A 13,804-nucleotide genomic window follows, 5' to 3' on the forward strand; every position below is an offset into this window, starting at 1 on the left:
GGAGAGAGCGTGGTGCCGTTTACCATAATAGATAGATCAGGTAGGGGGGATATGCGAGATGGGGGAAAGATGATGAGTTCGGTTTTGTCTACATTGAGTTTTAGGAAGTGAGAGTTGAAGAAGGAGGATATGGCTGATAGACACTCCGGGATTCTGGACAGCAGAGAGGTGACATCTGGGCCAGAGAGGTAGATCTAAGTGTCATCCGCATACAGGTGGTACTGGAAGCCATGTTGACTTTGAGTTTTCCTAGGCCAAGGGTATAGATGGAAAAAAGTAAGGGCCCTAGGACAGAGCCTTGAGGGACTCCAACAGAGAGAGGGCGGGATGAGGAGGTAGTGTGGGAGTGGGAAACGCCAAATGTGCGGTCGGAAAGGTATGAGGCGATCCAGGTCAGGGCAAGGCCTTTGATGCCAAAGGAAGAAATAATCTGTAGCAGTAGGCAGTGGTCGACTGTGTCGAAAGCAGAGGACAAGTCGAGAAGGAGGAGGATGGAAAACTGTCTGTTAGCTTTGGCTGTAAGTCATTAGAAATGTTGGTATTACCGTATTCATAAATATATCATAAAATCACATGTCAGAACCATTTTGCAAACGTTTTCTTTCAGGAGGGAAGGCAAATGACAGGCTCTGTCCCCCTCTTATGCCCAGGTGAGAATGAAATGAAAAATGGGTTTGGCTAAGGGCGTGGCCTAAAATTCTGCCACGGTGCCCTAAGTGTGCCACATTCTGTACCTCTTGCTCTTTTTCTAAAGTTGTGAGGTATGAAATATGGAGATCTATAATTGTATATTAATGGAATCTCACCATGAATAAGACGCCAAAACTCCAACCAGAGCTCACAATTACAGCTGTGCAGAACATGTTCTGATGAGAGAAAAGCATCATTACCTATTTGACATCAAATGAGCCATCAAAAGCGCAAAACATTGCTAAAGGGATAGGGAAAAATGTGGTGAAGGACGTGAACAGCGATCTATATAAGATGAAGAAATCAAAACTACTCTGCCTGGACAACAAGGAGAAACTGTGGTCCATTAATACAGGTTACTGGAGATGTCTATTTAAGAGCAATGGTTACATATAGAACAGTCAGCTGAGTGATATATTTATTTATGGGACTTCTTTTAGGACTCCCTCATACATTAAGAGGATCTCCGAACTGCAGTTTAGAAGACTCTGCCATCAACCAGTCTCATATTGAAATCGATGGCGGCAAGTTCTCTGACGAACCAGACAGCAGAAGGGATAGCGGCATCGGTAAGAGTTACATGTGCCAATGTTAGCTCAGGGCAAGATCTAATAATGGGTCTCAAAAAAGTTATGGAAATGAGCCATCTTTGGGGAGGGGCTTGGGAACAACTTGGCGGACTATTTAATTCTTTGTTCCATTAACTACAATTTGTGTACACAGCAGTAACGAGTTCGTACTATGGTAATATAATGAGGGATGAGCCAAAGCTGACCACAGCGCCTGCTGGAGGGGCTAGCCCACAACATGGTGATTTGTGTTTTTGTCTATAATCATATTCATAACAAGAAAATTTAAAAAGGGGTTTTCTGGTATTAGAAAACCATTGTCCCCACAATCTGGGCTATATTCAAACCTTTCACTTGTCCAGCATTGGTTCTCCGCTGCTGCTCATGATGTCTGTTATTGTCTGCAGCGCAGAGGTCGACATCAGCAGCCAATCAGTGAATTCAGTGGCTCTGCCTGAACAGATACCACTAACCGCTAAGAGCCATTGAGCTCACTGATTGGCTGCAGAAAATAATAGACAGCAGGAGCAGTGGTGGATACTCAGTGTTGGATCCATGGAGGATGAGTGAGTAAAGCATAGCTTGTCTTTTAAAAAAACAAAACAAAAAAAATCCATACTATCTGGGAGCAAGGATTTTCTGAAACGGGAAATCCCTTTAACCTCTTCACGACGTTTGACGTACAGTTACGTCATATGTCATTTCCCTGACTTTGATGCGGGCTCGCAAGCTGAGCCAGTATCTTTCCATGCTAATGATGGCTGAATTATTCAGCCATCATGAGCTCCACCCATGCCTCAGATATAAATGCACACTGGCAAGGGGCATGTCATTCTATGTGCCCATTGCCATGCCTGTAACACGATTGTCATGACGATTCTCCTGTGAAGACCAGCATTTAGCTGGCGTTCATAGGAGGCCGTGATTTGCCGTGATTTTTACTATATACAGCAGTGCTAATGAACTACTATGTATAGTACAAGCAATGAGATGATCACAGCTTCAAGTCCCCCAAGGAGACAAAAAAAATACAGTAAAATGTGAGCAAAAAATGGTTTCTAAAGATATGAAAAATCAAAAAAATACAGATTTTCAAATCACCTTTTTGCCCCATTAAAAATAATGCAAGTTAAAAAATATAATAGCATTCAGCAGCACTAGTATAGCAGGTGCCTCAATGCTGCAAATAGAGACAGCTACCACAAAGCTGTCAGGTGAGTAAACTATAATAATAATAATATATTTGCGCAAAGACAGACCTACAATAGAAAAAGCAATTGGTTTTACTGAGGGTAATACAGGAATGTACAAGAAAACTAAGAATAGAAAAACAGATTCAACAAATTGCACTTAGCCCATTCAGTGATTGCACCAATACCCACTTATTTGGTGTCCGTAACACCACTCAAGAAAAATATATAATACAATGAGAATAAATAAATACATAAATGATTGAGAATTGCGCTTGAACCTGCTCTAGGAATGTGCTTTCCATATACTGGTAGATTTCCTGGCCGTAATGAAAAAAAGAGGGATAAAAAGCAACAGACGGGTTAATAACCTGAATGTCTTCCCTGTACTTGGAAAAAGATGTAATTAAAATTACATAGAGATTAGGTACCGATAGTCGAGAGGAGAGATTGCACTACAATACATGTAGGATGATCCACAGTTCTGAAGAAAAGTCACACTTGGAGTTACGCTGTCCTGTAACTTGTGGATCTTATGGGGTTTTGGAGAAGAAAGCTGGTAGTACAAAGTTTATAACAAACACGTGCTGTCTAAAATTAACACACACAGGGGCTGCCCCGGCCGGTGGCTGCGCCTCAGTTGTAGTACCGATGCGGCACCCGTTAGTTAAATTAACCGGGTTGGAAATCTGCAATGTGTGTGCCGTGTTACCTTTCGTCGATCTTGAATGGGATCAGAACTGTGGATCATCCTGCATGTATTGTAGTGCAATCTCTCCTCTTGACTATCGGTACCTAATTTCCATGTAATTTTAATTACATCTTTTTCCAAGTACAGGAAAGACATTCAGGTTATTAACCCATCTGTTGCTTTTTATCCCTCTTTTTCATTACAGCCAGGAAATCTACCAGTATATGGAAAGCACATTCCTAGAGCAGGTTCAAGCGCAATTCTCAATTCATTTATGTATTTATTTATTCTCATTGTATTATATATTTTTCTAGAGTGGTGTTACGGACACCAAATAAGTGGGTATTGGTGCAATCACTGAATGGGCTAAGTGCAATTTGTTGAATCTGTTTCTCTATTCTTAGTTTTCTTGTACATTCATGTATTACCCTCAGTAAAACCAATTGCTTTTTCTATTGTAGGTCTGTCTTTGCGCAAATATATTATTATTATATCTTAAAAAATATACCAAAACTTGGAACCGCTGCACTCATAAAAGTCCAATTTATCAAAGTATAAAATAAATTAATTCCATTAGTAACCGTAAAAAGAAAAAAAATCAAAACTCCAAAATTACGTTTTTTGGCTTCCGCAACAATGAAATAAAATGCAATAAGTGGTGATCATAACATTGTACAGTCCCCGAAATTTTATCAGTAAAATCGTCAGCTCAGGGCACAAAAAATAAGCCATCAAACAGCCCCATATGCCGAAAATGTAAAACATTTTAGGTGTCAGAAAATGGGGACACAAGCAAAAAAATTTTTTCACCATTTTAATTAAAAAAAAACAAAAAACTATACATATTTGGTATCTGCATATTCAATGACCCAGAGAATCATATTGCCAGGTCAGTTTTACCATATAGAGAACATGGTAAATAATAAAATTATGGCTCTTGTAAGAAGGGAGGAAAAAAAAAAGGGAAAATTGCCCGATAATGAAGGGGTTAAGGAGTTATCTGCCCTTCAATTGCCACTATGACCAACCTACAAAAAAGTTAGACTTAAAGGGAACCTGTCACCAGAAATAACGCTGTTAACCTGCAGATATGCAGTTAATCTGCAGGTTAACAGCATTATTATTCTGGCCAGCACCTGTACGCAGCCGAATGCAGTGGGGAGAAATAATAGAATAATAATGCTGCTAACCTGCAGAGTAACCGCTTAACTGCAGGTTAACAGTGTTATTTCTGGTGACTGGTTGCCTTTAAGATCCACTTTATTATCTTGTTGGTTGAGAAAATAGTATCCCCTAATAGCAACTCAGAAATTTGGAAATATGATGGGAAGTAGCAATGAAAAGAGGAGTGGGTTTAAAAAAATGTTTAACATTTGTTGCCAACATAGAAACCAATCATTTTTCGAGAACAGAATACAAAATGAAAGCTGTGCTGTGACCACCAAATGTTATCAACGGCAGAAAAAAAATGGAAGACGGTCACCCTGGTAAAATTAGCAATGTGAAATAGTCAGCAAAGTCATGAGAGAACGACAAACTAAGTTGTGCTCCCTTAAAATTCTACATGTTATTTAAAAGACAACTTTTTTTTATTACAGGATCCCAGATGACGAGCACACCACAATATGTGATAAGAAACTACAGCATTAACATTTCCGGGTGTCATTTATTCACAATTGGTGATACAACATGCGCAACTCAAGGAGGTACAGAGCCAATTAGAGAAGGTGATGGCAAAAGATTTAGATACTGAGGCTCAGTAGGCAATGTCACACATGATAGGCTTAGACACTAAAGGCCCCGTCTCACATAGCGAGATCGCTAGCGAGATCGCTGCTGAGTCACAAGTTTTGTGACGCAACAGCGACCTCCTTAGCGATCTCGCTATGTGTGACACGTACCAGCGATCAGGCCCCTGCTGCGAGATCGCTGGTCGTGTCAGAATGGCCTGGACCTTTTTTTGGTCGTTGAGGCCCCGCTGACATCGCTGAATCGGTGTGTGTGACACCGATCCAGCGATGTCTTCACTGGTAACCAGGGTAAACATCGGGTTACTAAGCGCAGGGCCGCGCTTAGTAACCCGATGTTTACCCTGGTTACCAAAAAAAACAAACAGTACATACTCGCCTTTCGGTGTCCCTTGCCGTCTGCTTCCTGCTCTCACTGACTCCCGGCCGTACAGTGAGAAGTGAGAGCGCAGCAGTGACGTCACCGCTGCGCTCTCACTTCTCACAGTACGGCGGCTCAGTCAGAGCAGGAAGCAGACGGCAAGGGACCTGGACACCGAAAGGCGAGTATGTAGTGTTTGTTTTTTTTGGTAACCAGGGTAAACATCGGGTTACTAAGCGCGGCCCTGCGCTTAGTAACCCGATGTTTACCCTGGTTACCCGGGTGCTGCAGGGGGACTTCGGCATCGTTGAAGACAGTTTCAACGATGCCGAAGTCGTTCCCCTGATCGTTGGTCGCTGGAGAGAGCGGTCTGTGTGACAGCTCCCCAGCGACCACACAGCGACTTACCAACGATCACGGCCAGGTCGTATCGCTGGTCGTGATCGTTGGTAAATCGCTTAGTGAGACGGGGCCTTAAAGGCTCAGCACACAGTACCTCACAGGATAGGACTATATACAGAGGCGCAGCTGGCAGTATCACACAGTAAGATTAGATACAGCTGTGTAGCAGTATCAGACGTGATGGCATAGATACTCACGCTCAGTGTATCACACATGATAGTAACTAGTGATGAACGAACGTGCGGGGATAAGGTGTTATCCGATCATGCTCGGGTGCCAACCGAGTGACTGTCTGCATGCTCATGACTATTAGTAACCAAAGACCATTGGACCCAAAGACATACTAAAATTGCCAGAAAATTTTAAACACTTTATTGGAGTCCCCAAATACCAATATGGACCTATACATAACGCACCAAAATAATATTCTAATGATAAATAACTACCAAAAAAAATATGTACTTGAATACTGTAAATATAAATATTTTATTCATTTGAATTTTTTTTTAATTTATACGAATAAAATCTATTAATTCCAATTATATATACAAAATTTAGAAGAAAAATTAAAAACATCCCATAAAACTCCCCCCAAAAAAGGGAATTGTGGTGAGATATCTATAGGTGCATATCACACATGATGGTCTGCTCTTTCACTGATATAAACCTGTCTATATATCTGAAAATAAGAAAAATGCACATAAAAATGTTGAAATTGACACACGTCACAAAATAAAAGAATCAAAAAAGACACAAACTACCCCAATAATAACTGGACCCCTGTATATTATTATTTCAATTTAATGGTCAGACTCTGTGGCCATTTAGATGCCATTTCACCATCCCTGTCCACAATAGGAAGCACGGAATAATCAATCAGCCCTATAGTACAGGCAGTAAGAACTTCCCGTCCATGGATTATTATTCCAAACCCGCACTGTGTGGGGGGTTGAGAAATGGTTGCTAACCACAGCAACCAGCGCTCCCTGGAAGCCAGAACCTCATTGGTTGCTATGGGCAACAGGCATGCTCAGGCTTACTAGGCCTCAAATATGAAAGTTATAGACAAAGCCTTCCCCACAGCAACCAATATAAGATGGTGCATGAGGTGCCCATATTCTGTGTACACTTCTTATCCATGTTAGGCTACTTTCACACTAGCGTCGTTCGACACATGTCGCAATGCGTAGTTTTGGAGAAAAAACGCATCCTGCAAAGTTGCCCGCAGGATGCGTTTTTTCTCCATAGACTTTCATTAGCGACAGATTGCCACACGTCGCATCCATCGTGCAACGGATGCGTCGTGTTTTGGCGGACCGTCGGCACAAAAAAAAAACATTCCATGTAACTTTTTTTGTGCGTCGAGTCCGCCATTTTCGACCGCGCATGCGCGGCCTAAACTCCGCCCCTCCTCCCCGCAACTCACAATGGGGCAGCGGATGCGTTGTAAAACAATCCGCTGCCCACGTTGAGCTACATTAACACACTGTCCGTCGGTACGTCGGGTCGACGGTTTGCGACGGCCCGTACCGACGGACTAGTGTGAAAGTAGACTTAGACACATTTGTATTTTGTGTTACCTCATGGCTGCTGGAGAAAGAATCTAATAATTTGTTACAAAATGTTTCACTTGTTAGCCATTAGACTCATTACCCATTTGGGAGCTTCTACTGCCTTGTGTACTGTACACCGCAGACGCTAATAAAGTGTTAATTTCTGTTGCACAGAAACTACTACTATTTATCATGACTATCATGATACTGACATCGCCGCACAGGAGCCAAATCAAGAGTCAGCGTTCAGCCATGGTGAACAATCCACAGACAATTCATTGAGTGAACCTATTCTTTTGCACACTTCAGAGGATGAGGGTAAGCGATGGCACAATTGCAGAGTGTCAGCCACCTGGCTAACAACAAATATGGCTGCCACAGAGGCAGCACCCAGATATATTACAATATTGAATCACATCCAGGTAGTTATTGTTAATGGGTGTCCCAAAACTTGTGCACAAAGCCCTTTTTGGGACAGTAACACTTCATAATATATCCCTCTCATGGTGTCCTGTCCATACAATAGTGCAAGTGGCTTGGTAGTGTCCATAGAATATTGCCTGCCTTGAAAGAGCCCGAGTCATACCAACCACATTAGTGCCTCTACAAGTATGTATTAATATAACTTATTATAATTATAAAGTACATTAGAGGTATTGTGATACAACCTGTTTGGCAGCTGTTCCTGACCAATATTAAAATATAGGCTTCTTTTTCCAGGACCTGCAAGAGCACCTTGTACCTCATCTCTTGGACACTCCAGTTACCATGAACCAAACTTAAATATCGCAACGATTTGTGATGGACTTGGAAATGTGACCATAGATGACCAGGACAACAATGGAGACTTGAAACAGTTGGCCTGCTCTGGAGAAAAATCTACATTTTTATAGGACTTTATTCATTGATGTTGCATTAAAGGACTACTTCACCCTATAGACAATCGTGCTGCTGGCAGTCTGTGCCTGCTGATCGGGCACTTTAATTCTTCTAGGTGATGGTTTATCATTTAAATAAGTGCACATTTTAAACAGCTTTACAATGATTGACATCGGAGTAGGGCAAGGAAATGGCATGGAACCCACCATCTACTTCATTGAATCAAAGATGGAGTTGCCTACTCTGTCCAGTAAAATTAGTGAACGTTGGGTATAAACTGCATCACACGTCGTCATGACTGTCTTGCACGTAGGTTATTTCAGTTTACAGACTGCATGCCCCTGTTTGATGTGCCCTGTTAAGAAGGGTTAATGTACGTGTCCCATGTCTAATTCTCTTCAATCTTTGCAGCCAATGATCCCTACTCTCCTCTCACTTTTTCCCACCTTTATAAGCTCTAACCCCTTCTTCTCCCACCCAGTCATTAAGTTTCTGCAGCTGCCGCACGTCTGCCCTGTCCCAACAGTATTTTGGTGCCACCATCTTGCCCATATTTCCACATTCTGCTGCGACAGCAACCAGCCATGGGAGGCTAGGCTAGCTTCAGCTCTTCTTCCTTTGAGGAATCTTCTGTAGTATCTCACACACCTGATATGTACAGTCTACCTCAATGCCCCATCATGCGCTGCCAGCTAGTGATGGTGCAGAGTATCTTAATAAAGTTACAGCCATGTGGCCACCCCCATGCAGAGATTGCCTCACCTCCTTCCCTTTACCTCCCATAGCACCTGGTTCCACCAGTTGCCCTTTCATGCAGTCCACTTCTGCTGCTGACGTTCCGTTTGTGTCCCATGTCAGATTCTCCTGTCCTTGCAGCCAATGATCCCCATCTCTCCTACTTCTCCACTTTATAAGCTCTAACCCCTTACTTCTCCGGTCTCTCCTCACTGCCAGCGACATGGACACTTTTCTCCCCACCCACCCATCATCTGTTATACCCTTGTTCATATTGGTCATCTGTATTAAGTCACAGCAGCGGTCAATGTCAATTTTCACAACATTGATGCTTTTATAGGAAGGTTGACTTGAGCTTGGAGTCTGGCTGTTGCATAATACTTTGTGCCATTTGTTCTTCAGGCCAAATAGTATCCCGGTGAGTTACCTTACGTTTTATACTCTGTGACCAACCTTCCTGAAAAGAGATATATATATATATATATATATATATATATATATATATATATAGCGCCCCAGAGTCCTGGTCGTTGCAGTACTGTCGCTCCACCGCTAAGGGGGGGTGATGGTATGTCTGATGGCACTGAAGGAGTTCACCTGACCAGGTATCACAGACACCAATACACTTCATAGTCTGGCCTCCAGGGGGAGCTAAGGGTGCTATGTATTAGGCCACGCCTCACAATCTGGTAAAACTGGGGGTTGGATAGAAAGTTAGGGAGAAGCTGACTGGGTTGGAACCAGGCAACATCCTGTGGCAGAGGGTGTTGCAGGGGAAGATTCAGGGGGGTCCCTGTCAGGGGTGAGATCCTGACAGAGGCCTAGCGAAAAGGACAGAACGTTAAGGAACCGCGCCTGCACTACATCACGGCGGTATCTCAAGAAAGGACAAGAAGCGAGGTTTATTGTGGAGAGTGAGAAACGAGATCAAAGCAAAAGGAGATAACACCAGTAGGAGTCGTGCTGTAAGATCGAGGCAACATCCTACTGAGGCGCGTAGCCGGAACGCCGAGGAAGTATTGGGCTCCAAGCATTACTTCAAACCAACGGCAGGACAGTTAATTATAGGTTGGCTGTCTCACCTAAATCACCTAAGCAGACATAGGAGGCAACTGTGGGAGAGGGGCGTCACTAGGGTCCCGGAAGAACTCCAGGCCTACCCGTCACACGGGTGCGTCTTATCCATATCATCTGGGGGACGGAGAAGAACATCAGGACAGACATAAGTTGTGGGAAAGAACATCAGAAACAGACACAACAGTTGTGAGGACTATCCCGTGGTGCTCAGCAGGGAAGTACTACAACACACAGGCGCTAGAAGGTAGGCACAGATTTCCACCTGCAAAGGGAACTCTGGAGGTGCCATCGGACCGGCCGGTCTCAGACAGTCCTGTTAACTGTACTCTGGATTGAGGATCTTGAAGCCTTCAGTAAAGAGGTAAAGAGACTGCAACCCTGTGTCCTCGTTATTCATCGCGACCTGCACCACGCACCACCACCTACAACTTTGATTGGACACCCCTTAGCAGGGTCACGGACAGGGTCTAGCCACCGTGACAACCCCAGAACTGAGACAGAGAGGCCTGGTACCGAGTACCCCGCGGCCCTGCATCTGGGGGCGCCCCAAACTTGGTGTCACGAACAGGATCTACTTAAACCTGAAGAATCAGGTCATGTGTGCCTTGGAACTGTGATTTATTGTGCTTGGACTGTGACTTATTGCAAAGACTGTGGATTGCCACTTGCCGCCAGAAGTTCCCACCAAAACCGCCGCTATTACAGCGCTAAGAGGAGCGCAGGAGAAGAAGGGCGTGGAAGTGGGCGTGAACAAGCTGAAGAGCGCAGAAAATCATGGCCGCCTAGTCTAAATATTATTGTACCGTGAGGACGTGTCCGTCAGCAGCCGAGATCCGCCTCCTGATTCTCAATGGTGGGCGGAGGCAGAGGAAACGAAACTGCCCACGAAGGAGAGAGCGGGAAAAAGATCAGGAAGTGACCCACGTGGAGGATGTGATGGCTGATCGCTCGGACCCAGAATGTGGGGTTGAAGTGGAGAACTCCCCCCAACTACCCAGAGGAGCGTAGCGGCCCCGTCTCCACAGCTGATGTGGGTCTCCTGCAACTCGAGATGGAGGACTTAATCGAACAACTTCTCCAGCTGCGGGTGGAAGCCAAGACCGCATCCCAGGATACGCTGGCGGAGGATCCCCTGACCTCGGTCCCTGCACCGCTGTTTGGGTTGCTGCCGACGTCTCCATTGAGGTCACCACCAGCGAGGCCAGCTGCGTGGGAGGATGTTGCACAGGCCGGTAAGCCCGTCGACCCTGCCCCATTAGCAGAGGACCTGCTGATAGGCCCAGTTGCAGCGCCACCTCCCCCTGGGACCTACCGACTCCAGCACCTCCTACCCTGGGACCAGGCCACCGGCATGGAGCACATTCTAAAGGCCCCGATCTCGCCAGTCACCCTGCCGGGCACGGTCTATGCCGAGCGCACGGTGTGCCGCAGGGTGAACCCCGGATCTGACTTTATGGGGTTTCCCGGGGTGGCGACCCAAGAAGGAGAGATGGTACAAGCCCTCAGCTGGGAAGAATATCAGGCCCAGCTGGAACGGCAGTGGGAGAAGCGGGAGAAGGTGTACCAGGCCGGGCTGGAGGCCCATCACCAAAAAGACTTAGCCGTGAAGGACCGGGCCCGCAAGGACCCCACTACTCATCAGGCCCCACGCAGGCAGGGCACCATCATCGCCTTTAAGCTCCGTGGAGGCTGGGGCTTTATTAAAGAACCGGACCTGTACGCCAAAGTGTTTGTTAACTGGAGGGATGTTGAGTCCCACCTGAGGGAGGGTCATCCGAACCGGGACCTCTACCCAGGGGACCAAGTCACCTACACCTGGCACTTTGGGGAGAAGGGGTGGTTCGCGTTGAATGTCCACAAGAGGCACGACCCCGTGACACCCCCAACCAAGGTGCCAGCAAAACAGCCCCCTGCGGTGAAGACACCCTCCTGCGACTGATCCACCATTACTACAAAGACCACGGTGGTTACTCCAACTTGCACCGTGGTAAAGACCACAACCTGCACTGTTGCTACCACCACCACTGTGGTGGCCGGAAGCCTGGCTGCGGTGGTAACTGGTGCTCAAGCTGGCGCCGAAACTAAAACGGTGGCCACCCAGACCCCTGTCTGGGACGAGGAGACCGTCTCCTAATCAGACAGAATGAAGCCCTACAAACTGTAAATAGTTAACTGTTCGTCTTTTGTGTCTTCTGCTGCTAGTACCCGACCAGGGTTGTTCTTAAAGGGATCCCTTTGTTTACCCGGGATCCCTATTGCTTTTTATTTTTGCTTTTGGTTTTTCTTTTTACTCCTTTATACCCCCTATTTTGAAAAGACTGCCGAATCATGGACTGTGAATGGTTCACAAACTGTGATGTAAATAGTTTGCACCCTATTAAGGGTGCCCTCTACTGGTTTTACAAGAAAAAACTCTTTGCGAAGAAACTGTTCCTGGAAACAGTACCGGAGTTCCTGCCCTACACGGACGTGCAGCGCCCCAGAGTCCTGGTCATTGCAGTACGGTCGCTCCACCGCTAGGGGGGGGGGTGATGGTATGTCTGATGGCACTGAAGGAGTTCACCTGACCAGGTATCACAGACACCAATACACTTCATAGTCTGGCCTCCAGGGGGAGCTAAGGGTGCTATGTATTAGGCCACCCCTCACAATCTGGTAAAACTGGGGGTTGGATAGAAAGTTAGGGAGAAGCTGACTGGGTTGGAACCAGGCAACATCCTGTGGCAGAGGGTGTTGCAGGGGAAGATTCAGGGGGGTCCCTGTCAGGGGTGGGATCCTGACAGAGGCCTAGCAAAAGGGACAGAACGTTAAGGAACCGCGCCTGCACTACATCGCGGCGGTATCTCAAGAAAGGACAAGAAGCGAGGTTTATTGTGGAGAGTGAGAAACGAGTTCAAAGCAAAAAGGAGATAACACCAGTAGGAGTCGTGCTGTAAGATCGAGGCAACACCCTACTGAGGCACGTAGCCGGAACACCGAGGAAATATTGGGCTCCAAGAATTACTTCAAACTAACGGCAGGACAGTTAATTATAGGTTGGCTGTCTCACCTAAATCACCTAAGCAGACATAGGGGGCAACTGTGGGAGAGGGGAGTCACTAGGGTCCCAGAAGAACTCCAGGCCTACACGTCATACGGGTGCGTCCTATCCATATCATCTGGGGGATGGAGAACAACATCAGGACAGACATAAGTTGTGGGAAAGAACATCAGAAACAGACACAACAGTTGTGAGGACTATCCCGTGGTGCTCAGCAGGGAAGTACTACAACACACAGGCGCTAGAAGGTAGGCACAGATTTCCACCTGCAAAGGGAACTCTGGAGGTGCCATCGGACTGGCCGGTCTCAGACAGCCCTGTTAATTGTACTCTGGATTGAGGATCTTGAAGCCTTCAGTAAAGAGGTAAAGAGACTGCAACCCTGTGTCCTCGTTATTCATCGCGACCTGCACCACCACCTACAACTTTCATTGGACACCCCTTAGCAGGGTCACGGACGAGTACCCCGCGGCTCTGCGTCTGGGGAGATATATATATATATATATATATATATATATATATATATTTATATATTCTCCATTAAAGATAGTTTTGTTTTATATGTGAGCATGGTATTACATGGAAACGTTTTGGTTAGGATATTGGGTCTTTAAGCGAGACTTCACTGTAAAATTCTAATATAAAACATTTATATATGTTAAGGTGAGCGAAAATATTGATGTAGCAGGTAGAAAGTTATATATAGCTACAATGATTTCTCACCTTAAAATATATAGTTTTATTTTATAGTGAAGCCTGGCCTAAAGACCCAATATCCTAATCAAAAAATTCCATGTAATAACATGGTTCCCATCTCAGTTTTCATTTCTTAGCACTGGGGACTCAAAAATTAGACATTTTGACCAGCA

The 13,804-nt window shown here is 45.4% G+C and overlaps 1 protein-coding gene across 4 annotated transcripts in view; it reads left to right on the plus strand.

Annotated features, from left to right (window-relative positions):
- The window catches only part of ZBP1 (Z-DNA binding protein 1), a 33,680-nt gene extending 25,540 nt beyond the window's left edge, over nucleotides 1–8,140 (plus strand). For 3 of the 4 annotated variants that reach the window (XM_077253125.1, XM_077253123.1, XM_077253126.1), the window contains 4 exons: nucleotides 1,131–1,259; nucleotides 4,739–4,867; nucleotides 7,379–7,522; nucleotides 7,925–8,140. In XM_077253125.1, the coding sequence (XP_077109240.1) occupies nucleotides 1,131–1,259; nucleotides 4,739–4,867; nucleotides 7,379–7,522; nucleotides 7,925–8,097 (575 nt within the window). In that variant the 3' untranslated portion in view covers nucleotides 8,098–8,140. The remainder of the gene's footprint in view (nucleotides 1–1,130; nucleotides 1,260–4,738; nucleotides 4,868–7,378; nucleotides 7,523–7,924) is intronic. The other variant, XM_077253124.1, reaches the window with a different exon arrangement.
- Nucleotides 8,141–13,804: the final 5,664 nt, after the last annotated feature.

The sequence above is a fragment of the Ranitomeya variabilis genome, chromosome 4, assembly GCF_051348905.1.
Source record: "Ranitomeya variabilis isolate aRanVar5 chromosome 4, aRanVar5.hap1, whole genome shotgun sequence".
Lineage (NCBI taxonomy): Eukaryota > Metazoa > Chordata > Amphibia > Anura > Dendrobatidae > Ranitomeya > Ranitomeya variabilis.